This window comes from Protopterus annectens, chromosome 5.part0 (genome assembly GCF_019279795.1).
Source record: "Protopterus annectens isolate FY-2018-M chromosome 5.part0, PAN1.0, whole genome shotgun sequence".
Classification (NCBI taxonomy): domain Eukaryota; kingdom Metazoa; phylum Chordata; order Ceratodontiformes; family Protopteridae; genus Protopterus; species Protopterus annectens.
The window spans coordinates 848,411,845-848,439,109 of record NC_056735.1 but is presented as its reverse complement, the minus strand read 5'-3'; the positions used below and the strand labels follow the sequence as shown (position 1 = coordinate 848,439,109).

The window sequence follows — 27,265 nt, the reverse complement described above, 5'->3', positions numbered from 1 at the left end:
CTTATTCAATATCAAAGGGAATGGGGTGGGGGCAAATAAAATGTCAACTAATGGCATAGTATCTAGAAATAGCTCAGCAACCTTCCACTCAGGAAGACAGGACAATTTCCTCAAGCACCTGCTCTAACGCAGAAGACTGAACTAGTATATATCAGGCAGACAATTAAGAACTTACAAACTCAAAAAGATAGTAGACAAAAATTTTCTGCTAAACCTGCCCATAGCCTTGCTCTATTGGTTCAGAGCAGCCAAGTGATGATTTTTCTGAGACCTAGGACAGGCACAGGGAAAGGACAAATAAGTCAAATTTAGGATGCATGGTGAGAAGAAAAGGCCACTGGATAGAATGACATACATAAATGGTCTGCCTTCTTAAGTGCTTAAGACCTGAACCTATGTGTATCTAAGCAGCACAAATGGAATTTTGATCCGAGGTTGTATGGTATGGATAAATCCAGGTTTTTTTTTCTTTCTTCCCTTACAAGATGGTAACATTTTAGTGTACAGGAATATGTAAAAATGCTTCTAAACTGCACTCAAAGATCCTAAGGCCTTCTCCAAAGCACACATCACCAGAAGGGAACACAGGAGTGGAAAAAACTTTCAGTCTCTGTCATAAGAAAAGGGTCCTTTGTACCAACAGATTCAGTCACATTTTGAAGACCAATGTGGGTAGGGAGAATGCTTCTGCTAGCTAGTATCTAAATCCAAAATTCAGCGATCCTCCTTCACTAGGGCCTGGCAAACAGCAAAGACAGTATGAGTAATACAGCTTACAATGTTAGATAAGCTACCACAAAGGAAGATGTGAAGGGAAGATATACTCTCATACCTGCTCAGCAAGTTCACCACATTACAACACTTACATAGAGCTGACTGTCTGGAAAAGTAAGGCTATGGGCCTGATGCCGAGTGTAGAAATGGCTGTAGAAATTGCCTCAATGCTTACCTGTAATTAACAAGCAGCTCAGGAAAGTTGGAGGGAGATGATTCTCTGTGTTCATAAACAGGCTCAGAAACATACTGGGGATTCCAGTGGCCCCCTTCTCACACATTTATGCAGCATCAGTGAAATGTGATATGGTATCTACAACATCAGTCTTTTCTGGAGTGTGGGTATTAGGGCAGTGTCTCTACAATCAACTGCATACCTACTTGTACACAAGGTGCAGAACAATGCCCCCCCTTGGTAGGGAACAATAAATCTGTGACATAGAAACACAGGTTACATGTAGCAACATGAAATTTGAAGCAACACTCACAGCTAGTCTTAGAAATGGGCTCCACTTCTCTTTTTTTTAATACAAGACAGGTGTGGGTGGGGGCTCAGCTCACTGACATCGCATTTCACAGTTAACACTGCAGATTTTTTTCACATGATGCCTTGCCAGGGGGATCAATCAAGATTAGTACTAGGGATGACATGTACCCTGATGATCTCAGGAATTCACTGGCATTAATCTGATTCTTCTCTTCTAAGGAGGATATGATGCCAGGAATGGCACACTCTCTGAGGGAAGGAAAACCTTTTAAATCATAGCGTCTAGAAGGGCTCCCTGAAACTGGACTTGTTGAGAGGGCAGTAGCTGTAATTAGGACAAATTCACATACAGTTACAGGCCAGGATAAACTGCAAATATGTTTGGCTTTCCTCTTGGACTGGGACAAGAATGATGTAATAATCCAGGTAAGGGAAACGTGGATGCCCTTTGTTCTGAGTTAGGCATGTTGTAATTACCCTTGGTGCAGTAGATACAGAAAATGGCATGGAAGAAAATTGCTACTAAGAACTTTCTGCTTTGAATATCAGGTACTGCCTGTCTGTTCCAGCTATAGGTATGTGGAGTTGGGCATTTTTCAAGTCTAGGGTAACCATGAAGGCCTCAGGGAAAAGATGATGTAGTAGGGGCAAGATTATCATCCTGAACTTTGAAAGTTATAGGAATTTGTTAAGCCTTGATAAGATTATGCTTCTTCTTCATCTCCAATGTGTGTCTTTTTTGGGACTACAAACTTGAGTAAAACCCATGTGCCTTCTTCCTAATTTGGCACTCTTTTTTTCTATCTTTGTTCGCTAGTAACTTGAGAAATGACTGACGATTTTCTTTTTTTTTTAAACTGGATCCTGTATACCTGTCTCAATATTCTTACAGTGTCTTGAAAAGTTTCTTCCCACTCTTTTACAAATCATTCCAGATGACCCAATATTTTAAGTGGGGATGGAGGAGAAGATCTGTTTGGCAAGGGAGTGGACTGAGATGGAATACAACAGGTAAAATGAAAGAGTTCTGCTGAGTCATAACTGACTCCTTGTGGGATCAGGGCCTTGACTGCATCCAAGTTTCCTCTTCTACTCAGCTTGCCATTTTTTCCTGACCTGTCTTTTTTACCCTTTTGGCTGCTTGTCCTTGTCTTGCCAGTGGCAGAAGGGTCAACTCTTAGTAGAGCAGCTTCCTCTGTACTTGGTAGGGAAGTGAAACAACTGTTTTCATAGAAAACACTGTGTTCCCCTTCTCCAGCTTCTTAAATATGTTCATAGGTTTACAGGTGTCTACTAGGCTAATGACAACAAGTGCCTTTTTAAGCCTAGCCATGCATCCCAAATCTCTGACAAGTTCTGATACCCCTGATAAGTATAAGTATGGGCCTGGAAGATGAACCATTTACAAGTTACTTCTGTCCATTAGAGACATAGGTGCCAAACCAGGGATGAATTTCCAGTTTCCCATCCAATTGTCCAAGTTGCACTTGAATTGGGTTAGGGAGGAACTCTGATTCACATGGATGGGGAGCCTGTTCCTTAGACAGGGTAGTCTCTGGGATACATACCTATCTCTCCAGCAGGTCCTATTTATATCACAGGCAAGGTTTAAGTCTTTAGAATGGGTAATTCTGGTTCTGTATGTTTTGTGGATATGCAGGAGGTACATTAGAGTGGGGCCTGACAATGCCCTGTAAGCCAGGCATACATCTCCCCCCAAAAGCCTGTAGGAGACCGAATACAGGGATAGGGCCTTGAGGTGGTCTGCAAAGGACATATTACTTACTGTATTCCTTTAGTGAGGAACTTCTGTGGCCATTCCAATTGTTGGATATGCCTGGTTAAGTACATACCCAAGGGGGTAAAGTACTCAATGGTAGGTCTGATGAATGCCGAATATAGTAGAACAATGACTTCCTTGGACTTAGATGCCATACCTTTGTTTATAAGTTATGCAACAGAGAGTGATTTCCTCACCACTGTACACACGTGATGCTCAAAGGCTAGGTTACTATCTACGTGTGTCCTTAAGTCCCAGACTACTGGGTTAACTCTAAGGGGTGTGCTGTCAATATGATAGTTACCAGGGATGGATGACTTTCCAAAGTATATTATGATGTATTTCTTGGCATTTATTTTAGTCCATGGCTCTGTCATCGGTTGTTTGTCTGTGTCAGGCCCTCCTGAAGAACATTTGTGTCAGTGTGAGATTCAATGACAGCTCCTAATCTACAAATTTAGTCAGCCAGAGACAACTGCCATTGGCCATGACTTCTGAAAAGTAAATGCCAAAAATGAGCAGTCCAAGGACTGATCACTGAGGGACTCCACTTGTGACTGGCCTCTTTGTAGAGGTTGACTCCCCAATTCTAACTTCCTGGATCCTGTCTGTAAGTCAGTTGGCTATCCACCGGGTGACATATGGGTTTGTACTTAACCTCTTGAGTTTGTCAACAATACCCAAGTGGGGTAGTGTGTCCAATGCCTTGGCCAGGTTAAGGTAGGCAGTGTGAATGACTTTGCCCTCATACATTGCTTTGGTGACCTTCTCGAAGCAGTCTGATAGGTTGAGAAGGCATGATCTGCCCTTGACAAAACCAAACTGGGTTGGGTCCAGTGTCTGGAGGTTTACTACACCTCTACTGATCATCTCCATGATAATTATTTTCATGGCTTTACACAGATGACTAGTGAGACTTATGGGTCTGTAGTTTCCAGGGTCTGTAGATTGTCCACCTTTGTGCAGAGGGATGATTGCTGCTTTTCTCCATTCATGAGTCAGAAAGCCTGTTTGCAGGCTACAATTAAATAGTAATTCCAGAGGCCCTAATAGGTTATGTTTCAGGCTATTTAGAAGGCATCCTGGGATATTGTCTGGGCCCACTGATGCAGTGTTCTTGGTCTTAGAGAAAGCATCAAGGACCTGTTCCTTAGTTATAGTAGGGGGAGTTACATTTGATGATATTTCCTGAGGGAAGGTTGAGGGGGAGAGAGGGGTAAAGTTGAAGCTGAATTTACTAGCCAGGAGGTTTACTGTATCTTCTGGCTCAGTATAGGTGGCTCCATTTACAATGAGCTCTGCACACAACTGTGTATTACCTTTGAGGTTATGGACATAGCTAAAGAATGCTTTGTGATTGTCCTTGGCATGTGAGGCCAAACTTACCTCAAATTTGGCTTTGATAGACTTTATTTGTCCTCTGAGTTGTTTGTTTAGTTTGATGAGAGTGCTTTTTTCCTGCTGGGTGCTGCACCTCCTAATTTTTGCCATGATTTTCTCATCCTGTTATACAGTGGACTGATTTTGTGATTCCACCAGGGTGGCTTGTTTTTTGAGTTAGTTCTGTACTTCTTCCTGGTGGGTACAGCTGCCTCTATGCAGCTATTAACATGCTTGTACAGGGTTTCTGTGAACAGTTCTACATAGGCAGAAGTGTTCTCAGGGTTTATGGGGACTTGAAATTTTGCCAGGTTCTCACTCAATAGTAGGAGGTTAGCCTTAGAATAGTTCCTGAATATTCCAGGTTTAGCTGGGGGTCCAGGGTTTACTTCAAAGGAGACCATTCTGTGGTCTGACCTTACCAGGGAAGGCATTACAGTAGCAGGTGTGCAGCAGTCTCCCATATTAGTGAGGACCAAATCCAGTATGTTTGCACCCCTGGTTGGTGTACTGACTATCTGGTCCAGGGAGTTTGTGTTTACAAAATCCAGGAATCTCTGTGCATGTATGTTTGGTGTCGTATAGGATTCCCAGTTAAGAGTGTGATAATTAAAGCCACCCATTTATATGGTATTGTGTTGGATCGTTAGTGTTTCTAATAAGTTTAAATACATGATATGGGTTTCCTGGGTCATAGGAAAGTGGTATTGGATTTTACCTATGGTGAATTGAACATGGATCAGCTCAAGTGCATTGTCCTGTATGACCAACCTTGAAGTGTATTTAACAGGGGATCCAAATAACAGATCCTTTTCTAATGGGGCAAACAGAAATTGTGGTTTCAGAAGATTTGGAAGGGGCTGCTTATTTAGCCACGCATATTTTATAATGACTTCACTGCTGCTGCCCTGAGAGATTCATGCATTAATTCACAACCACACTTGACAGAGTGCTTGATAATTTTAGAAGAGGTAAAATCGGTCCAAGCAATTTACCTCTCAATTCTTTATCCTCTATCTCCTCAGCCTAGTGTTTTATTTGATAGAGAACAGTCTCCTGTAACTTTAACTTTATATATTTTCAGCTTTTTGCTTCTGTACAGGTGATCATATTGTTATCATATTGTTCAACTATTTGTTTTTCTGTAATGAATGTGGAGGTTTACTCCCCAGGCCTCCGCTGTAAATGGACATGTGTCCAGTCAGACTATCCAGGTAAACAAATGTAAAATAAAATAAAAATAAATAAATTTGTGAATCTGGCAATCAGAACCATGAAGGTCAACGTGACACAGGTTTAGACCTTTTTCCTTAAATTATCTATTACTTAACTTTCCCCTGTCACTGGGAAGACGACATTTAGTTGGACCTCCAGTATACTCATTGCTGAAATCCAGACACACCAATGCTGGATCAGCAATAGGGTTCTGATACAGATACAGGAATCCACAGCTGTAAAAGTGTCAGATTTTCAGGAAGCAGGGGGTTTGGGAGTCTAGCTCAAATGATGCACTGGTGAAGGCATCCTCCAAGACTTTACCACTGGAACAATAGCTAAGGATTCTGGCTCAGGAAAACACAGTAGCTCCTTCTGGATATAAGAGCAATCCTTAAGACTCCTTTTTTGAAGAAAAGGCTTCCATTTGAAGAAATTGAAGGTGTCTTCAAATGAGAAACCCTCTGGTGGGGAGCCAGAAAATAAGATGTCATTAGTGTCTTTTGAATAAGAAAGAGGGGAGGACATAAAGTCTATAAAGTTCAGTTCCTTGCAAGGGAAATGTTAACCTTTTGAAGACAGAGACCGACTGCTGCTCTGCTGAAAGCTGCAGGTTCTTGGGGAAAAGTATAAAGACCTGAGTCAATCTCAACAGGTCTTGTGATGGGGCTTGAGAGAAGGGGCCATTCAACTCAGGCTGAGGCAAGATGGTACATGTCACAGACTTGGGCACCTTGGCTTTGCTTTTTGGAAGTAATGGCCATGTCAGAAGTCTCAGTTTATGGGCAGGTGCAAATACCTTCATTTTGTGAGCCACATATATCTTTATGTACCAGAGAAGAGAGAATACTGTTGCTGTACTCAAGTCATCAAGACAGAGACTTGAAATCAGTTGTCTATGCACAGACAGTGGGCCATCCGAATGTTGTAAGACTTTAGCTTAGGAGAACATAATGTCTTACAAGGACTTGGAGACCTTCTGAGGGGAACACCACAGGCCATGATCCTAGTAGGAATCACAGTCAGGAGCTGCAAAGCACCTCACCAGACCTGACATCCCAGAGCTTAGGATGGCCTTTGGACTAATTGGAAATGTCATTGATGGTCTGGGACTTCTTCTCCCTTGGATAGTTTTCTTTGCATTTTTTAAGTGTGGCATTTGCAGATGACTTGGCTTATACCATGGCAGCCTTGAACAAGGTGCACAGCCTTTTCTTGTTCAGACATTCCTAGGGAGATCTGGCTCTCCAGTTGATGCCCTTCTGGTTAACCGTGTACATAGAGAACAGAAGGGTGCAACTTGCTCTGTCCATAAATAAAACAAACACAGAGTATGGAAGTCTTTGTGTGTGATAAGCTTTCTAAAAGTAGTCCAAGTTACTACTTCAGAAACTGACATTTATCCCTGATGCCTAAAACTCCTTATCAATACATAAGCAACAAAAATATAAAACAATCTTTCTTTCCTAATGGGGTATTTGACTGTACTCTGGAAGTCATGGTGAACTGTAGGACTGATGACATTCAGTGCTTTTATTAACTCACAAACTGTCTAGTAATGTGGCAAGAAAGAACTAAAAACGGCATGCACAGATATCCCTCTTACACCTCAGATGTGCTGACATCCAGGAGAGAGGGTGCCAAGTCAGCCAAGAGAGAGGGAAGAGTAAAAAGCTCTGGAAGTCAGGCTGAACGTAAGACCTCTTGCAGAACTCTCCAAGTGTTATTGCTACTGTAATGGTAAACAATTTGATGAACATTTTAGATTCACAGTATAATGCCCATCTGGAGTTATTGTTTTTTATCCTGTGTAATTTATTTTTATCATTTTTTTTATCCTGTGTAATTTATTTTTATCATTGTTCTGCAAGTTTTACTTTGTCACAGTACTTGACATCCACACACATACTTGGAAGACTCGTGCCTTTTGCTGCCTTTCAGCATCATGTATACATCATACATTTACCTAATGTAATTGCAATGAAAAGATGCAGGCAGGGTAAAGAGCAAGAAAGAACTAGGGAATCTGATGGAGATCAAGCCCCTTGACTTGGCCACAGGGACTACTAGGGTGTTCTAGACAGGCATACAAAACAAAAAAAAAAAAAAGAAAGAAAGGGGAATAATAATAAGAAATGTATCCAGGAGAATGCAGAGTTGGTCAAAATCACACACTAGTCTCGGCAAGCGAAAGTCCAATTTTTCTGCAGTGTCACAACCTTAAAGCTGAGTATATAAATAAAATGGGTGCAATGATAAGTCTCCCAGCATTGTAGGATGCTTTCCCTAACAAATAAGACAAATTCTACTTATTTTTCCACAAAAAAGAATGCAACTAAATGGTTGACATGTGAATATCCTAGATTCACGTTGCCCACATGGGAAGCCTTTTCAAAATAAAAATTGCAGTTTTTGTTTATAACCAGCTATACACACCACACACAGGGCCCAATTCAAAAAGACTTGCTCTAAGTGTAGATGACGTATTCCAATGTATTACCCTGGAGTAAGTCAATTACATTCAGAAGGTGTCTTTTGGGATCTACTCCCTGGTGTAAGCCTGTTTACAGTTAAGCCTTACACCGAAGTAATACACTTACAATGAGATAAACGCTCTTGGTATTTGGCCAATAATTGCTTATGTTAACTTCTAAAAAAAAATAAGCAAAATAAAGTGATAACTTGCCTCACGGACTTCTTCATCCTCTTCTGACATATTTTTTTTCCTTGAATCTCTGAAAACACGTATCTGAAAAAGAGCAAAAGCTGAATGAAACAACAATCTGTATATTCACACTTACCAACATGGATATTGTACACACCAAGTGAAAGAATAATTACCCCATGACAAGAAAGTTTTGTCAATACTAAGAAACATTAAGTTGTAAAAAAAAAAAAAAAAAAAAATCCTAAAAAAATATGCAACAAAAGGATGACTCCCAAAAGGGCATTAAACATAAAATCAAATTTTACAGCACTACATAATGCACAACCCCAATCTTGCAAAGCATCAGAAAAAAGAATTCCAATAAAATAATTTAGAATGGCCGCCTAGAAACAAAACAAGTAGATATACAAGTACTCACTGTATCACCTAATTTTTATGAAGATGACTGCATTTGACAGTAGATAAAACAAGTGGCCATTGGCCCAAACAGTGTCCCAGAAAAAAAACAGGTCTATATTAGAACACCGAACATTAAAAATGTCGAGTGTTCTAATATCAAACCCTACCAATCGAAAATACTAAACATCGAACATTCAGAACAGGGAATTTTTTCCTAGGGAAATAATTTGTTGTTCCAAAACACATACACACAACACAAGCACACCAAACAAACAGCAACCCACACACATACACCTAAACTCTTACACCTAACCCTACACTAAACTATACACAAACCGCTAACTATCCTCTTACCTTAACCCAAACCCCAACTCTAAGGTCCGTCACTCTCGCACACTCACCTCAACCATGCCCTAACCCTCACGTCCACACAATCGCACACTTACCTGACCCGCGCCCTAAACCTAACTCACCTAAACCTAACCCTCACGTCCACACAATCGCACACATACCTAACCCGTGCCCTAACCCTCATGTCCACACAATCGCACACATACCTAACCCGCACCCTAACCCTAACTAACCTAACCCGCAATCAATCGCACACTTACCTGAACCCGACTCGTAACTTTCCACCAGAGCGTTGAAAATACCGAAGCAACAGAAACAGACAACCAAATTTTTTTCCCTGAGAAAAAAATTGGTTTTCTGTTTCTTCGATATTTTCAGTGTTTGCTGAAAATGGATCGATACTAGAACACTCAACATTTTAAATGTTCGGTGTTCTAATACAGACCCAAAAAAACACATAAGGGGAAGGAGGAAGATGAAGAGGAAGCAGGAAATTTTAGGGGAGAATTTTTCGGGCAAAATGTCATGAAGGACACTCTGTTTCTAGTGTATATATCTAAAACTATAATATAACATGTTAAGCCTGAGATAGATGTCCATTATGGATATATTACAGAAACATGCATGATGGCAGCAAACCTTCATGTGAATCTTCTGTCACCAGAATGCCTAAGGCTTCAACAGCCTTCCTGTGATACAAATCTGCATCTGTACTCTTCTTGACAGTGTATGTTTTGCAACTGCAAAACTCTCCTTGTAAGGATAAAAGAAAAACAACTAGTCTAGTCACTGATGTTCATGGACATAAATGAAATAAAGAAATTAGCAATAAGCATCCAATGTATGGAAGGTAAGTTCTCTCACTTGTGTGCCTAGAAAGAATATGAGGAAATAAATAGAATGCCTAAGTGACGTCTTGAAGTCCATCTTAGTAAGGATTTGCACACAAAAAGAAGACAGAGAAGGACTTTGGAGAAGGCGAAATAATGACTATTATGCAAAAGCAAATGAAGCAATGATTACTTCAAATATGTCTGGCAGACACAAACCTGTCCTATCAAACTATTCAGTTCAAAGGATGTCCATGGCACCACGTCAGTCATGAAAAGAAGATTCCCAAGGCAGAGAAAGTGCCTTCACCAGTGGCTTGAGATAAAGGATTCCCTTTTATGAATTGTTTCAACAGTGTTTGTTGGGACAGAACCCCATCTTCTGAAAGAATATAATACACTAACAGAGCTGAAATGTGTACCTTTATGGTATAGTCTGTGAGGTCCAAAACAAACGCCCAAGACAAGCCTTGCAAGCATGAAGATCAAATGACTACTGAAGAAGATGACATCTCTCAGACTAACTGAAGGACCTTTTCAATTTGACCTTATAGGCATTATACCAAAGGGCTTCTTTTGTGTCAGCTTCCAAGGCCTCAAAGATTTCAAAGAAATATATCGTAAACAAAAGGTACTATTGCAGCACAGATGCTTTTGGGTGAAGGCAGTGGTCTTGTTACAGTGCTGCAGCCCCTAGCATTTGGAATAGAACAGTTAATAACATCTCAACAATGATGAGGACGTTAAGGACATATCAACCATCCACTGCCCCTACTCTCATAGATGGAGACTGCATTTCCTCAAATGTCAAGCAGGCTGACTACTTCAGTGTACCACTTCCAGAAAATGACCAGGAAATTGTTATGACAAAACCAAAATTTTCAGAAGAAGGATGAAGTATGATTAAAAGTGCCCACCAGGACATTTTATGGCCCTAGGATCTGGACTGTTGGAGGAATATGTCCAATATGGTGGCTTATTCCTAAAAATGAATTACTGTCTTGCAACTCACCCCCACTTTAACTCCCAGCTCGTTCTGATATTGTAATACTGCTGCACGTACATTAGAATGGCTGTGTCTTAAGCAGTCCCTCCAAAGCCCGTGGGACAAGACACACCAATTTCCATTACATCTACCATACAAAAGGCAAAGTGGGATATGCAAAACACTTTGGAGAGACAGTGCTTAAAGCTTTTGCTACTCTGCCCCTCTGTCACCAAATAAAAGAAGTGTAAGCAGATTTATATGGGCTGCTTCACTACTACTAAAGACCTAAAGACTCAAAGTAGAAGTGTAAGTTCTTTTCTTTTCCTTATGTATACACATCTAGTGCCACTAATACTGTCCGAGTGAAGAGAAAAATTGTGAGACCCAATCAAAGCAAAAGAGATCATAGTGGAATCTATTTTGGGATGCTTAGTAAGAAGTGAAGTCAAATGAAGAGGTGAGCAATGTGAGTGTCCTGCCTTAGCAGATGTGGAAGGAACAGATGCTTCCAAGAAGTAAATATGTCATCCCATGGGAAAGACTACATGAACCACAGCTCCAACTCCTTTGGCTCATAACCACTGAAACAAGTGAGGGCACAAACAATGAACAACATATTACTCCAAACTGAACTTTACAACTATGAGGTCTTCTAAAAATGATGCAGCAAAAGCTCTGTAACTAAGAACATCTGGGCCTCACCACAATTAAACAACTAACAGCAGGAGGAGGTTTCTATCTACGGCGTCTCTTGTTGTGGACACCATAATAAAAGGTGATAAGATTACTGCAGGTAAAAAGCAATAATAGATTGATGACAAATTTATTGCACAGCCTCTCTCATTTTTTTTCAAAAAAAGGCCATAGGAAAAAATCACGTGACTCAGAAATAGTAAACAATTAGTGAGCCTGATAAACTGGACAAGCTAATTTGAATACATATACATCTAGGTGTACCACATTTAATCTAAAACACCCAGCACTGACTGTAATAATATCAACCACAAAAGGCTAAAAACAACATAAACAGCAAAATATTACACATGTGCTAAGAAATCACCTCGGCTCATGCAAAATCTAATTTAAAAACAAACAAAAACAATGTTTATTGCTGAGGGGTAAGTACCCCCCCCCCCAATGCTAATTTTATATACTACTTCTGAGAATACACAAACAGAGAGTAAAGTCAAATATTCCAACACCTGGATTTGTGCAATCTCACATACCTGCCTAGTCAACCATATACAGTAGGGAACTGTCAGCCTAACACACACTCGACCTATTCACTAGCAAGTGTGTGTGTGTATACATACACACACACACACACACACACATATGGAGAGAGAGAGATGCATATTTTATATATATATATATATATATATATATATATATATATATATATATATATATTTATATATATATATATATATATGTGTGTGTATGAATGCATCTCTCTCTCTCTACATATGTATGAAATCTCCCTGTTTATTCATCTTTAGTCTTGCCCACTTGCCTAACAATAACTTAATGTCGCTGGCTCTAGTTACTTTAAAATTGTACTTGATACTGTAAATGTTTTAACTAAGACTAACAACATCAAGTCATTAAACCTTTTTTTGTTTTTAAGAGCATTTCTGTTTTGGCAAAGCCTTTGCTACAATGTGGCATATGTCATTTTGTTCACTTTATAATTTAATATTAGGCAGCTCAAGGCTCTCAATATACCTGGTGATCCACTGCAAACAGGCTAGGTTGATAGTTACGATTTTTACAAATAAAGGGGAATAACAGAAGTCAAATAAAATGAAATTTATTTATCTTAGTTCACAGGCCTGAGACAACCTCCAGGTTCTTTCAAGAACAAAAGAACAACAAATGATGGAAATCTAGGACAGCAGAAGCTGTCTTCCAGAGAATGTCAGGCTTAACAATATTTCTAACTCTAAAGCTTTGCACTTCGTTTCCTTAAACGTGTTCAGATATCTTGATATATGAACTTAGCACACACTGTGTACATTTTTTTAAATCAAAGTGCCATGACAACTAACCTGATCAGTACACATTTCTTTAGGTTTTGATCAACAGGTTGAGAGACTATAAAAACTCTGAGACTGAATTATATTTTTATATCAAGTGAAAACTTTACTACATTTTAAATACTCTATTTTCTGCCGTTGCATTAAATGCTGTAATGTTGCCTATCATCATTATTATTCATACTAAAATACTTCATTTGAGATGAGGGCTATTTACTTCTGGAATGTCTTGCAGCACAGTTATTGCTCTTTAGATCTTTCAAGAGCAATAAATTGATTACCTAATTTGCATACATTTGTACACAGACAAGCACTTGTTCTATGGATGGTTTTTGTGTTTCTTAGGAAGGATTTAAGTTTTCTCTTGTTCCTTCTGATTGGTTGACACGACATGAAAATCCTTGTGGAACACTGTAGGTTCAAAGGTTATTACTAAGCTATTGAACCACATTGGGATGTTTAGAAGCCTATCCATACATTCCCAATTTGTAGCTTATCGTTATTACTATGAGAAGAGTGACACAGTGGCATGTTTACCATTTACATGTTATCCCCATCATAAGGGCTTGACTGGAGATGAACTTGCAGCTACCCAATCCACTCATTCTGAATTCAGTTAAATATAGTCCTAGAAGAACTCCACTTTACATGGAGCAGAATACATTTCCACATGAGCGGTATCCTCTGTGATACACACTTATTCCCCCCAACATATTCGATTTATGTTGCAGAATACATTCGTACCTCTTGACTGGGTATTCCTGCTTCCTTTGGACTTATGAATGTGCAGAAGGTCTGACAGATTTGCGTTTGCAGAGGTATCTAAGTGAGACGCATATTTCATCTCAGTAGTCTGTACGAGACCGAGTAGACAAGACAAGGCTTTGAGTTGATCTGCACAGCTTTTGTGGTTTAGACCCTTGATTTCTTTTGTGTGGAAGTGTTGTGGTCATTTTAGCTGTGTCAGGTGTTTGGACAGCTACATTTCAAAGGGGGCATTGTACTCTATGACCTGCCTGAGAAGTGCGGAATACAGAGGGATAATGGCATACCTCTACTAATGAGTTGTGTAATAAAAGCAGACATATTCATGATGGTGAACAGAGGTGGTCAAAGGACAGTTTGTTGACCACTCATATTTACAAGTCCCTGACCACTTAGGGTGTGCTAGCAATGTGGTAGTTACTGGGGACATCTTGCTTTCTGAAAGGCACTGTGATGCTTTTTTTTTTTGCATTATGTTTACAGCATGGTCTTTGACACCAGTTGTTGGTTTGGAACAGGCCTCCCTGCAGGATCTTAGTATCTCCTCATGAGTTTAAAATGGCAACACGTTTGCAGTCATCAGCAAACTTTAGCAGCCATAAACTGTTTACAGTAGCTTGGACTTTTGAGAAGTATTGGGGTACACCAATTATGACTGGCCATTTGGAAGAAAAAGAAAAGTTTAATTTCCTGTGTTCTGATTGTGAGCCACAGCAGGTTAGATAGGGATTTATATTGAATTGTGTGAGCTTGCCAGTGATGTTTAAGCATGAGAGTCCAGGCAAAAACCTTTGCAAGGTCAAGAAAAGCAGTGTGCAACAATCTGCCCTTATCCATTGTTTCTGTAACCTTCTCAAAGAAGTTGACCAGGTTAAGTAAGCAATATTTGCCCTTGTCAAATCTGTACCGACTGGACTAGAGTGTTTTCAGGTTGCCTACGCCACACTTATCAGTTCTGCAATGATCCTTTCCACAGTTATCAGATTATATCTTAAGTAGAAAAGAAATTAATTTTATTAAAAGTGCAATTTGATGTGAATGACTAGCAATGAACTGGACAGACACTGTTTATCAAGCCTATCTATGCAGCATGGCAGGCATTCCATAATGATTAGATCTTACAACTATCTGCCTTTACTGCAGCACCAGTTAATATGAGTGCAACAAACATAAGAATTCTTAACATAGATATGGTATTGTCCTGATCACTCTGCAAGGAAAATTTCAAATATTATGTTGTTGGCTGCTGACAAAAATTCATAAAAATAAAGTCAAGGTTTTGTAAGGAAACAACTTTAGATATGAAAAGTTGTACTTATTGGTTTATAACAGCATAAGTTTTATCAGTAAAACTTAAGACTTACTATCACCATGCTAAACAGCAGAAACTCTTCCTTAAGGCATAGGAATATTTGGAAAGCTAACAAAATTATGACTGATAATAATCTTTTTTTCACTCTTACTTTCACTGCTTTTCTTTCAATGAAAGTATTGTGCTTATAAACATTCTTTGATATCTGAATTACTATTATCTAAATGGAGAGCAATGAGCCTTTGTAAACTAAGGAAGTCTGCTATATCACTATTTTGATACAGATATGCTTAATCCTTTTTTGGTCTTACATCTCTTGACTGAAAAAGTCAAAAAATATTAGTATACAAAAATGTTTTTTCTTGAATTTAACTAATGTTGCTTGTGCAGGTGAATTAGGCAACTATGGTCTTTGTGGTGGTGGTGGGGGTACTTATGGGATGTTCTGGGCACATGCTCATTCTTTGGGGTAATTTAATACTCGAATCAGTCATAAATCAGATATTTGTGCAAATTTGTTGCTCAAATATAAGTACTCAACAGGATTCACTGAGGTTATTACACCATGGGAGCAACATAAATGACTAAACATTAGGAATATGGTGCTGCACCTAAATATGGAGACAACAGAAACAGATTTGTGGTTAGACAATCATATGGTCAAATTTTAATTATGGTTATTCATGAAAACCACCCCCAATATTCTGTCAGCTAGACTCCAAGAAATCCTAGTTGAGGGTCCGCAGCAAGCAGTCATGCAGGTAGGGAAACACTACCCTGCTGGAGGGGCTCTGCCACCACAGCTAACATAATGGCAAAGACCCTTAGATCAAAGGCCAAATGGCAGGGTCCTACACTGAATGTGCAGCCCTTCCAATGCACCTTCCAAAAAACATATGCCAATGAGACTCCATCAAATCTTTGAGCAGCACACACAGTCCCAGACAAGCAGTGGTGCCAAGGCCTGAAGAATAACTGTGAAACACAACAAAATGATAAGTACAGAACACTATTTCCCTTTAGAGTGGTCTATATGGACCATTTAAAAATAACAGACTGAAGCTCAACTCCTCTGACACCAGAATGCCCCAGCCCATCTTCCAGATGAGAATCTCCTTAAAGTGGACTTAGTTTCTATCTTCAGTGATGGCTCTGCAAGATGGTGTGGACATAACATAACATAACACAGTGCCTAAATCATGGAACATTCTGTCATAAAAAGGTACATCCCTTAATGCATATTGCAAGTTTGGTTTCTTTCAGAGTCAGCAGGCTCTCTCTTCTTGGTAAATGAGCATACAACACAGTAATGACAATAAAGAACAGCAAAGATGGCTGTTCGGTGTAGCTCTGCATGATGTCACAGCACTTAGCATACCATCCCAATACTTGTTCCAAAAGAAATTTACTGTAGCCATCCATGTGGTGTCCAAACAGGTGGAATGGAGCCCTATACTTTGGTACGGCTGCAAATTTTACCATAGTGTTCCTCTATCTCTACACCATCAGCCACTGCAAATGCTGCAAAAGACGATGCCCCACAATGGGTTGGTGTAGAAATATATCAGTTTGTTTTCAGTGAGGAACTGTTCCATGGAATGAATATCTGGGACTCTCAAATGCAATACTGTGCTGTGTGCTTTCTACTTATGCATGCACCTGTGCAACTAACAACATCATGCTGACAGACTTGTGTCACGTATGCTGTGCAATGCTGCAAACACAAATAGTATGGTCAAGGCCATATGCAAGATCTAGTACCAGATAAATTACAAATATGTATTATATTACTGACAAAGTACTACTAAAATGCATTTCAATGTTCTCCATTTTCAGTGGTGATGTCATCCTTCTGCTAGATGACTTGATGGCAACACACCAAAAGCTAAAGTCAGTTGCTGTGACACACGTGAACTGTCCCTAAGCCTCACACTGGTGCTCTGACTCTTGTTTTACTAATGACTGTATGGTACATCATAATGAAGTACTGGCATTACATACAGATAGACAGTAAGGTCCCAGATTTATCCTGTAGAACACGCATCTTAATACACACCCAAGCATTCTACTGACATATGAAGTGAATCTGTACACTCATAAAAATCATCTCTGATGTCAGGCATTTCCCTTCATAAGTTCTAGCATTGTCACTGTTGAGCTAAACAGCTGAAAATTATAGGCCATGAATACTTCAGGTTCATCATACTGCATGTTAAGACTGTATCTGTACATGTCTTCAGTGCATGGTGCCTGCCAGTCATACATGTGTATGTGCACTAACATGCATACCTGTGCTAAAGAGGTGTATACAGCACTGTGTTTGTAGCAGAGACATCTGACTATCAACAGTACTGGATGTATTACGTATTTAATGCTAATAAACAACATGTACTCTCCGTATGTTGTGGCAGTTGATGAGTCTGAGATAAACACAACAGGACTAAATGCCTGCAGAGTAGTCCTGATATTTTAAATTATAACATCATTATTTTGCTAGCTGCTGCTATGCTTTCTGAATTAAGCATGACTGGAAATGTATGCAAACAGATTCAATAGCATATGACTGCCACACATTGGCTGACTACAGTGAACTAATATGAAGACTACGCAACCCTGTAGTTCTGTTGTTTGCACTCCAGGCACATTTACTGCCTGTACAGTGACATTCACGCTTTCCTGGATCATGCAAAGTGAATCATAGGATCTACCCTTGGGCACAAGCTTTATGCAGTATATGCTATGCTCTGAATCCACCTTCAGTTAATTAGCTTTTTCTTTGAAAATACATAAGATATGCCAAAAATACTGGGCACTGTATAGCAAAATTTAATGAATTAGTGGAGACAGAGCTTTCCTACTCAAGCTTCCATTAAAAATCGGTTCTGCAAAGCAAGACCTTTCTGAATAACACAGCATAACATTGCATGACATACAATAAATCAATGAATTTAGTTTCAAACAAATGTCTGCTTTTAAAGCACATTACATCATAAAACATTTAGGTACCTTACGTTTCTTATGCATGCAGTATTCCTAGGCAGTACAGATAATTACCAGTAAAAAGATATTTATGAAAAAGTGCTCTTTGCTATAACAGAGTAGTATTTTTATTATACCCCACTTTGGTTCACTTTGTGTACTCTGTAGAATTTTCTTTGCAAATAATTGTGTGGTACACTGTTTAACGTGTCCTGCTTTGGTTCACTTTGTATACCCTGCAATATATGTTCTCTCGTTAGCCATTTTGGCTTAAATCATGCCTGAAAAGGGTTCCTGGTTAACACATCAAAAAAATAAGCAAACATTTCAGTGTTTTGATTAGAATGCATCATTATGGCCATAATGTCAGTGTGAGGAGAAGTGCAATAAGTCGGGAAAATGTTACTGTTCTTCCACAGAAAAATACATGAAAGGTGACTTAGTTCTACAAAAGGCATATCAAATAAAATAAATCTGTAGATAATTGTTTAAATTATAAAGACGTAGAAAAAGCATTTTTGTTTGCCTTTTCAGTAAAATAAAATATGTGCAAGAAAATGTGGAAAATGATAAACAACCACATTTGCCACTATGAAAATACAGGACAACTTAAACTAAAGCCTTGTTTCAGGAATGTGTTCACTTGCAATTTATACTTGCTTAAAGGTGAGGGCTCCATCACATGATGACGATAATGCCTTTTCTGGGCAGTAGCAGGTTGAGACTCCACCCCTAGACAGACACACACACACAAACATATACACCAGAAATATGATACTGTAGAAACCTGAAAGCATCTTCTATAGTTTAAATTAATGCCACAAATAATCCTGTTTGGGGATTTATAAACAGAGGGACGGACTATCCAAAAAAAAAAAAATACAGAGGAGTTACTGCTTTGCCTGTTGGAGGATACTCATGAAAATTCAGCATAGCTAATTATAGTATGTGAAGAATCTAAAAGCTCTGTTTTTGACGTGAAAGACAGAAACAATCAGAGCACTTTGTAGCCTTAGCCTGAAGCAGATAATTTGTAGTTCAGATGTTACACACATTTTCCTGAACATTTTCTATCTTTTTAAACAATTCTCAATTCCTTGTGCAAGCTCTATACTGACTGCATATTTATTTGAAAATAAAAGACTTTCTTGCATTTAATTTACTTATTTCAAGTATGCCTGTGTTTGATACTTTTCTTATTAATCATGACGGTTCACACGTTTTACTAATACTTACAAGCAGAGCTGGTGTTAGCATTTTGGGGACCCCTAGCAGATGTCAAGTTTGGGGCCCCCACGTCCAGTCTAAGGATCACCCTGTCACTGCCACCTTTCCTAAGCAACCTTTCAGTTTGTGCTGCAAACTTTGAGGAGTAGTACGCACAGACTGACCTGTAGCTACAATCCTCTTAGATTACAACAGGCCTGTGTACCACACTATGTTGGCCAATCTCACATAGGGACTGTGAAGATTGGGAGAGGATAGGTGAAGGCTGCCAGCCTAGCCAGACAGAATTTTGGAGATAATTCTGTCATCTGTAAATATTAATGTAAACCACAGGCTTGTGTCTTAAATGCTAAAAACAGTGTTACATGTAGAACTGGAAAAAATGTAACAACAGTGCACTCTACTGACCAAGTAAAGCATGTTGTGACCCTTTGATGTTAAAACCTGGCGCTAGTAAGTCTAGGGTGAGGCATCCTGCCTATTGTTTTAAGGCCAGAGTTAATGGCCAGAATTTGCATGCATAAATGTCCTTTATTGCTCTGGTTTCTGCCTCGCACTGAAGAATGTAAATGTAGTTTCTAGGAAAGTGTGAAGAATGATGTAATGTGAACCAGAAATGTGATTTTAAAAACAGAGAGAATCAGAGAGCATTAAGCATTTTTTGTCTTGATCATCCAACTCATCAGCACTGTCTTGCTCTATATGTAAGTTTATCTTAGACCTATGTTTTCTCTTAGAAATAGCTAGAAACTAGAAAGATTAGGCTATTTTTTTGTGATGTCAGAACTGTACTATTGAATTTTTGTAATTATTTCTCTGTGATCTCTGAACTCGACTAGCACTGTGTAGTAAAAAGTACTGTCTTGTGTTTTGACTATTTGTTATTAAATATTTTTAAAACCCTTTCAGCTGTGGCTATTTTTGTAGAGATAATTTGAGCTCTTTAGAGTACTTGCATGCCTTTGGTAAAATTGTACAAATCCACTCCAATAGCTTTAGCCCTGGGCTATACTACCAATTGGATAATAATATTGCACAGTAATAATTGGACACCCTTTTAAGGGCCTTTGAGTAGCTGATAAATAATAGTGGGTGGTGGCAGCTGGTACTACCATATAGTCTGGCAAAAAGGGGCACAGCTGCAGAATCTTTGCCAGCCTTACCCAGGAGTGTCTGTGTGGTTGTATGAACTCTTCTGAAAGTGTGTGTGTGTGTGTCAGCTATTTGGGCTGTGACACGAAGCACTGGTTGGACAGAGGGTACTGGAGGTTTTAGCTTGCCCACTAGGCTGAGATCTGGACCCTATAACTGTGCCAGTGGGGAGTCTTATTGGGGACCTGGACAGCAAGGGAGCGACCAGCCCCGGACTGACTGTGATCTCTGTGTGCTCTTAAGGGAAATTGCACTTTACTGTATGTATTTGTTATCCTTTCCTCCTATATGAGATGCCCCTCACTGGTGTTAGTGGTGAGGCCTGAGGCTCCTTGATTGCTGGGCCAGGGCACGGGCATCACATGGACACTTACTGTTACTGTCATTTAGTTGCAGCAATGATACAATGCAGCAACTCTATATACTGGTCTTAGGTAAAAGGGCGCCAAAGACCTTCTGTTTTAGCACCTCCCCCACACCCTACAGTCTTCCTGTTATCCCCCATTTATACCATGCACATTATTTTATTCTTCCTTTTCTCACTTTTTGTCTTACTCTTCAGCCTTTTGAAGAAGCCATAACATCCTTTATTACAGTTGTGCACAACCTTTTTGTGGGGAGGGCCACTACACGAATTCTTAATGCATCTGCGGGGCACCTCAAAACATAGTAAGTTGTTACATGTTAACAGTAGGTACAGGTGACTGGCATTTTTACTTAAGACAGCAGTCATGAAAGTGCTTGTTTTCTACATCAACTTTGCATTTAACTTTATTCTGGCTTAGAGCCATGACTTATTACAAACTCTTGAAGAAAGTTACTACTGTTTATAGACTATAAGTTATAAACAAGAAAGAATAGTTACTTCTGTGGCTAAAATTAGAGGTGTGCACAACTGCAGTCAATTAGGTAAGCAAGTACGTGCTGGAAAGTTTGCATGACTGGAGTAAGACATAGTATTTTTTCACTTTTTGTTTTATTTTTTTGGTTACTCTCTGGGGGCAGGACGGTGTTGCCTGGAGGGCCGGATTTGGGCCCCAGGGCCGGACATTGTGCACCACTGCTTTATACCCTCAAGTGCACTTTAAAGTTTTTTTTTTCTTTTTACACAACCTTTTCATTCAATGATGTCTTGAACAGAAATTACGATTTAAGGAAAGAAATTGTGCTGCTGTTCAGCTTTAATTTTCCTTTAATCTTTTCAACACACCTTTCCTGACCAAGACAGCCCAGTAATAACCATTTAGGTAATAAGTCAAGTCAGGGTCCAAGAGGCCATAGGGTTACAGATGTTCTAGGATGTATTTTAGACCATTTTCCCAGCCTTTTAGTCCAACGGTGAACTAAAAATATATGAGTAAGAATAGAATTTCAGTCTTATTTTTTTTTCTTTCAAGGAAAACGCAAGTTGTACCCATGGATTAATATTCATACATGATAAAATAATAGCTCACAATAAACTAACAAGCCATTTGTTGTCTGGATACAGAGGTCTTATCAGGGAAATGCCTGCCTCCCTAACCCCCCCCCCCAAAAAAAAAGACTGCCTATGCATCCCTCTAGCGCCAGACTAGGATGAAAGCAGAGGTTCATACTGTCACAGTCACATATTTCAAATGACTGCTGATATACATATACATAGGATACCTCCTCACCCCTAGCCGTCAAAGGCAGCCAACTATATGCGTGCCTGAGTAAAGTGAAAAAAATGATTACAGTAATGTGTTCTACCTTGTTGCTCCAAGACAGTACATTGCCCCTACATAAGCTACAGTAACCTTCTTTGTACATGTCTGAGGTATGTGAGAAAAGTAAAAGAAACAATGACCACACTGTCCTCAGTCCAAACGTAAACTATCATAACCTCATGTGCACACCTCTAAGGTTTGACTGTGATGAATATTAAAGAAGTAATAAACACACAATCCTCTCCCTACCCACATAACCTACAGCAGTTTTCTGTATACATACATCCGAGCAGGGTTGGTTTTAGAAGTTAAGACCAGAGACCATTATCAGCTTTATCCTAACAGGGTCAATATCACAGCACTATTCAGGTTAAAGAATGCAATCAGAAAATTAATACATTTTTTTTCTCATTTTTCCACAACCAGCAACAACTTTTACGGGACCCCTACACAGTCAAGGATGATTAAGGGAACCCCCTGTATCCATTTATACAGTCTGGGGACTGGGGGCCTCCAGACTCTTACATCATTAGATCATCTGTGTGTGTGAATGTTCTGTGATATATCTTATGCATTACTTTTGAAATATAATTATTTGCTTACTACATTTTTTTTACTTATACCCAAAAGAATAATGTATGTGTTTTGGTATTATTGGGTGCGTGCACAGATAAAAATCATTCATATTACTTACACATGTATACACGAACGCACACACACACATACACACACACACACACACACACACAAGCCATAGCAATACTAGTTTTGTACTAATTTCAGAAAATAGCAATGCATTATGCAACACTGATACTGGCACACCCGATCAGTGACTGCCATTTAGCAGTCATCAGACAGCAACAGGGGTAAGTCACTTTTATTTACCTCAGTGAGGAGTAATGCAAACCTATCACTGTCCCTGATTTCACAGACCTTCCCTGATTTTTCTCATAATTTTGCTCTGTCCTTTGTAAAAAGTTTTATTTGCTTGTAAATCATCAGGATTACAGACAGTTAATAAATTCAGACATCAGAGTTTTATAAACTTATTGTCCAAAAAATGCATGTTGATGCAAAAGGTGTTATTCTATTAACTTTTTAGTTGAATTAAGAGGAATATTTAAAATATGTTCTCATTCTGAGCCTTTATTCTGCTATTATTGGCATTGCGCCAAATTCTGCAGCAAAGAAGTTGACAATTGTAGCATCTGGAGCTCTGCCAGTATTTATAAAAACTCCCTGAAGAGAAAACCATCCCTGAAGATCGGAAGCATCGGCTTTTCTTAAAATCCAAGGTTTGCACTGAGATCAGTTCACTCTAGGCTGATGATCTCTGTTGTGCTTACCTTATTGACGTTCAGGGTCTATGTTAAATGTTCGAACATCCAAAATGTCGAACATTACATGGTCGAGACCAAATGTTCGACATTTGGATGTTCGAACATAAAAAAAAAAAAAAATGAAAACAGAAAACAGTGTAGGCAGGGGGCAAACCCCTCTGCCCCCCCACACCCCCCTACTTAATTATACCAACTCCGAGACCACACTTGAGTGCAGAAAAGGGAAATTCTCCCTATCTGCACCGTACAGTGCCATTGAAAGTCTATCTTAGAGCACTCAAAATTTTGAACGTTTGGTCTCGACCATGTAACGTTTGAAATTTTGAGCGTTCGAAGATTTGACAGGTACCCGATGTTCATTATCAGTTTTAGCCTCACAGGGTAATATCATAGCCCCCTGTTCAGGTTAAAGACAATTTCAGGAAATTAATGCATTTTTATCCTCATTTTTCCCCAAAAAGCAGAAATTTTTGTGGGGCCCCCACACAGTAAAGGATGATTCAAGGGGCCCTCTTGCAGCCATGGACATTGCAGGTAGTTAAAACTGGCTATGTTGTTAGTTTTAATGGAGAGAATGCCAACAAACTGGGTTTAACTATGCCAGGGGCATGAAATCAGTGGTAAAATATTTAATGGAATTGTGAGGCCTGTTGCTTGATAAACACTGTTACTATAAACCAGAGATATCTCTGAATTCTAAAGGAGATATAAATAAGAGTTATTACCCACCTGGTTTATTAAGTATAAAAGATTGCTGTACTAGCTTTTGCTGGTATGACAGACATGTTACAAAATATCAAGTTAAGATCGCTTGCTGTGGTTGGGGGCCCCCTAGGAACAAAGGGCCCCAGAGACCACAGGCTTCACTGGTGCCTAAAGCCGGCTAAGATTGCAACTGTGCGGTGTTCACCCACTAACTGCTAACATTTAAATAAGACTGGCTTACTTTAAAGGAAAAAGTAAGGTTTGCTTTTACATTATTTTTAACTAGTGGCAACATTACCATAAACCTGGGAAGTGAGCTTGACAAGTGTAGGAGGGCTACCACCACCCCAATTTCTGGAAATTGTATGTGCACAAAATCATTTTGGTCAAGGTTTATAACTGTAAAGACAGCAATGTAAGATAATTAATTCAGCCCGAGAAGGGTGAAATCCTGGGGAGCCAAAGATTATAACTCTGAACTGTGGCTATAAAGGCAATTCCCATTCTGTATCATAGCTAAGAAAAATCATCTCCCTTGTCACACCAATGTGCCAACCATCATCTCCGACAGTGCATCCAGCAGGAACTGCTTAAAGTCCACGAACTCACCACACTGCCAGAAAAGATGTTCCCAATTACCTCTTTCTTCCCTGTCACACCTCCAACATTGGCTGTCTACCTGAGGAAAAATCCCCTGTAGTCTACCTGGGGTATAAAAATATGTATGCAGACATTTCTAAGCAAAAATCCTGCATCTTCTAGATTCTGCTACATATTTGGGAGACATACACATATCCTCCCACTGTTTCTTTGTGAATTGCTTATCCAGTCCCTCCTTCTCAATCTTTTCTACCTCCTCTGATTGATTCTTATAGTTATCATGCAATATTCTATATGCTCTACTAATTATTCATTTTTTTAATGGCAGCTTCTGTTTTAGATTCTACTAAAAACTCTAGCAGGTCTTTCATTTAGGACCCCCCTATTTCTTTTTCTTTGCCTCTACTCCGATATCAATCCTTGATATGGAAGGCAATCTCTAACCTGCAGTCCAAATAAATTCTTGGCATCTTTCCATTCTATCATCTTTCCATCTCTAGTTATTTGCTCCCAATACCTTGGTTCCTTTGCCAGTTTTCTCCAATAAATTTGAGTCCCCTCTTGCTTACTGTCTATATCCCTAATTGCAGTCATCTTTATCGGCCAAATCTCCTTTCTCTATTCCCATGTTGGCTTAGTTCTTACGATACTTTCTGCTACTTTACTATCATTCTCCTTAAAGGCCTGTATCCAAAACTCCAGTCTGTTCTTGTTTCTTGAGCTTCCCCCTCCCGTTTATTCATCATCCCTTTCCACTCTGAATTACAGTTTTCTGCTTGTGCTATGTACAGGAGCCTTAACTGTGAAGCTCTGAAATACCCCTTCAAATTGAGTAATCCCAATCTGCCCTGTTCTACTGGAAGAATCACCTTATCCTACTTGACTCTTGCCGTCTTCCCCTCCCAGATGAAGTTCTTTCGCTCTTTAATAATTGGCATCCACAACTTCTCTGGTTGATAAAAATATGCCTGACCTGTGTACAAGACTAATGGGATTAAAAACATTTACCTGCTTGTATTTTACTGTCCATATCCATATAACAAAGCTTCCATTTTCTCAGTTTTTGTATTATCTTTTGTTTAGTCTCTTCCCACATATCCTTAGCTGCCACACCAAAATCATTTTAATCTATACTCCTAAATAAGTAATTTTATCATGTCCCTATAAATATAGGGATTCACTTTATAATCCCGAAATACCGAATTTCAGAATCTCGAGATTATAAAGCCGAAAGCTCAAAAGTTCGAAATACCAGAAGCACGAATTTCAAAATCCTGAAGTACGGAGATTTTGAAGTAGCGCTTCTGGTGTTGCGCTGTGTGAAGGGATAGCTGGAAGTTCAGGTAAGTATTCATGTTTAGGGGTTTTGGTTAGGGGCTTTAATGTGTGTCAGTGTGTTTGGTTACTGTGATCTGTGTGTGCGAGGGGAATGTAGTTTTTATGGTGGTGTGTTTGTGTGTTTGTCTGTGTATTGCAACCATGGAGTAAATATATTTAAGTGGGGGGTGAAGGGCGCAGCCCCCCAAATGGGGGGTGCAGGGGCACTTTCCCCCTGCTTCTATGTAGTGTAGGTTTGAGTGTTTGTGTGTTGGGGGAATGCGTGTGTGTGGTGTATGGTTAGTGTAGTGTTCGCGATTTTAAAATTCGCGCTTCTGGGGTTTCGGGATTGTCAGCTTTCGGCTTTATGATCTCGAAATTTTGAAATTCGGTATTTCAGAATTTCGGAATTATAAAGTGAATCCAAATATAGATATGGCTGAACCAATTCATATGTGGGTACGTAATTTACCGATATTGCATTTGTTTTAGCTTCATTAATTTTGTATCCTGAAAAGATCTGAAACTGTTTCAAAATATTCCACAACACTGTAATGTCTCTTTCTGGTTTTGTCAGGTATAAAATTATATCATCTGCAAATAGAGACAGCTTTTCTTGACTATTTATTTTTTATTTTATTTTACATTTGTTGACCGGGTTGGTCTAACTGGATATATGTCCATTTTCAGTAGAGGCCCGGGGAGAAAAGCTCCACATAAGCAAGATTTTTAGTAACTTCAGGTACAGATAAGTAAAATTTAACAAATTAGGTACAGTACTATTTTGAGGTGAAGAATACAAATATTACATAGCAACATAGTAATGTAAAGTAGCAGATAATAAGAAAGAGATTGAACAAAAAAAGCAATTATAAAGTAGGCCACAGTAAGAAAAGAAAAAAATGAAAACACCCTACTAAAAATAGAGAAGCTCCAGGTACAGTATTTAACAGTGAGTCATCCAATTTATCCTATAATAACATAGCAACTGTAAGGTAGCCTGTAATAAGAGAGATAAAGAATGTCTTTATAGATATTTATATGTGAAAACAAGTTAATACTGCAAGCTGTAAAACTTTACCAGTACATAATTAAAAGTGGATCTTAAGTAAGAGAAACATTGTAAAGACTAAATTTGTTTAGGTGGGTCTAAGGCAAAGAGTGAGTTGGAATTAAATACAAATAGTTGTTTAGGTAAAGTTCAGAGAAAGTAGTGGTATGATTAGTCTGGGTTACTACATGGACATAACCAGTGGTTATTAAGGTGTTCTC

The 27,265-nt window shown here is 39.1% G+C and overlaps 1 protein-coding gene across 2 annotated transcripts in view; it reads right to left on the bottom strand.

The window, feature by feature from the left end:
- Nucleotides 1-27,265, bottom strand: part of MRE11 (MRE11 homolog, double strand break repair nuclease) — a 1,653,959-nt gene that overhangs the window by 592,140 nt on the left and 1,034,554 nt on the right. For both annotated transcript variants that reach the window (XM_044072642.1, XM_044072643.1), the window contains exon 14: nucleotides 8,323-8,385. In XM_044072642.1, the coding sequence (XP_043928577.1) occupies nucleotides 8,323-8,385 (63 nt within the window). The remainder of the gene's footprint in view (nucleotides 1-8,322; nucleotides 8,386-27,265) is intronic.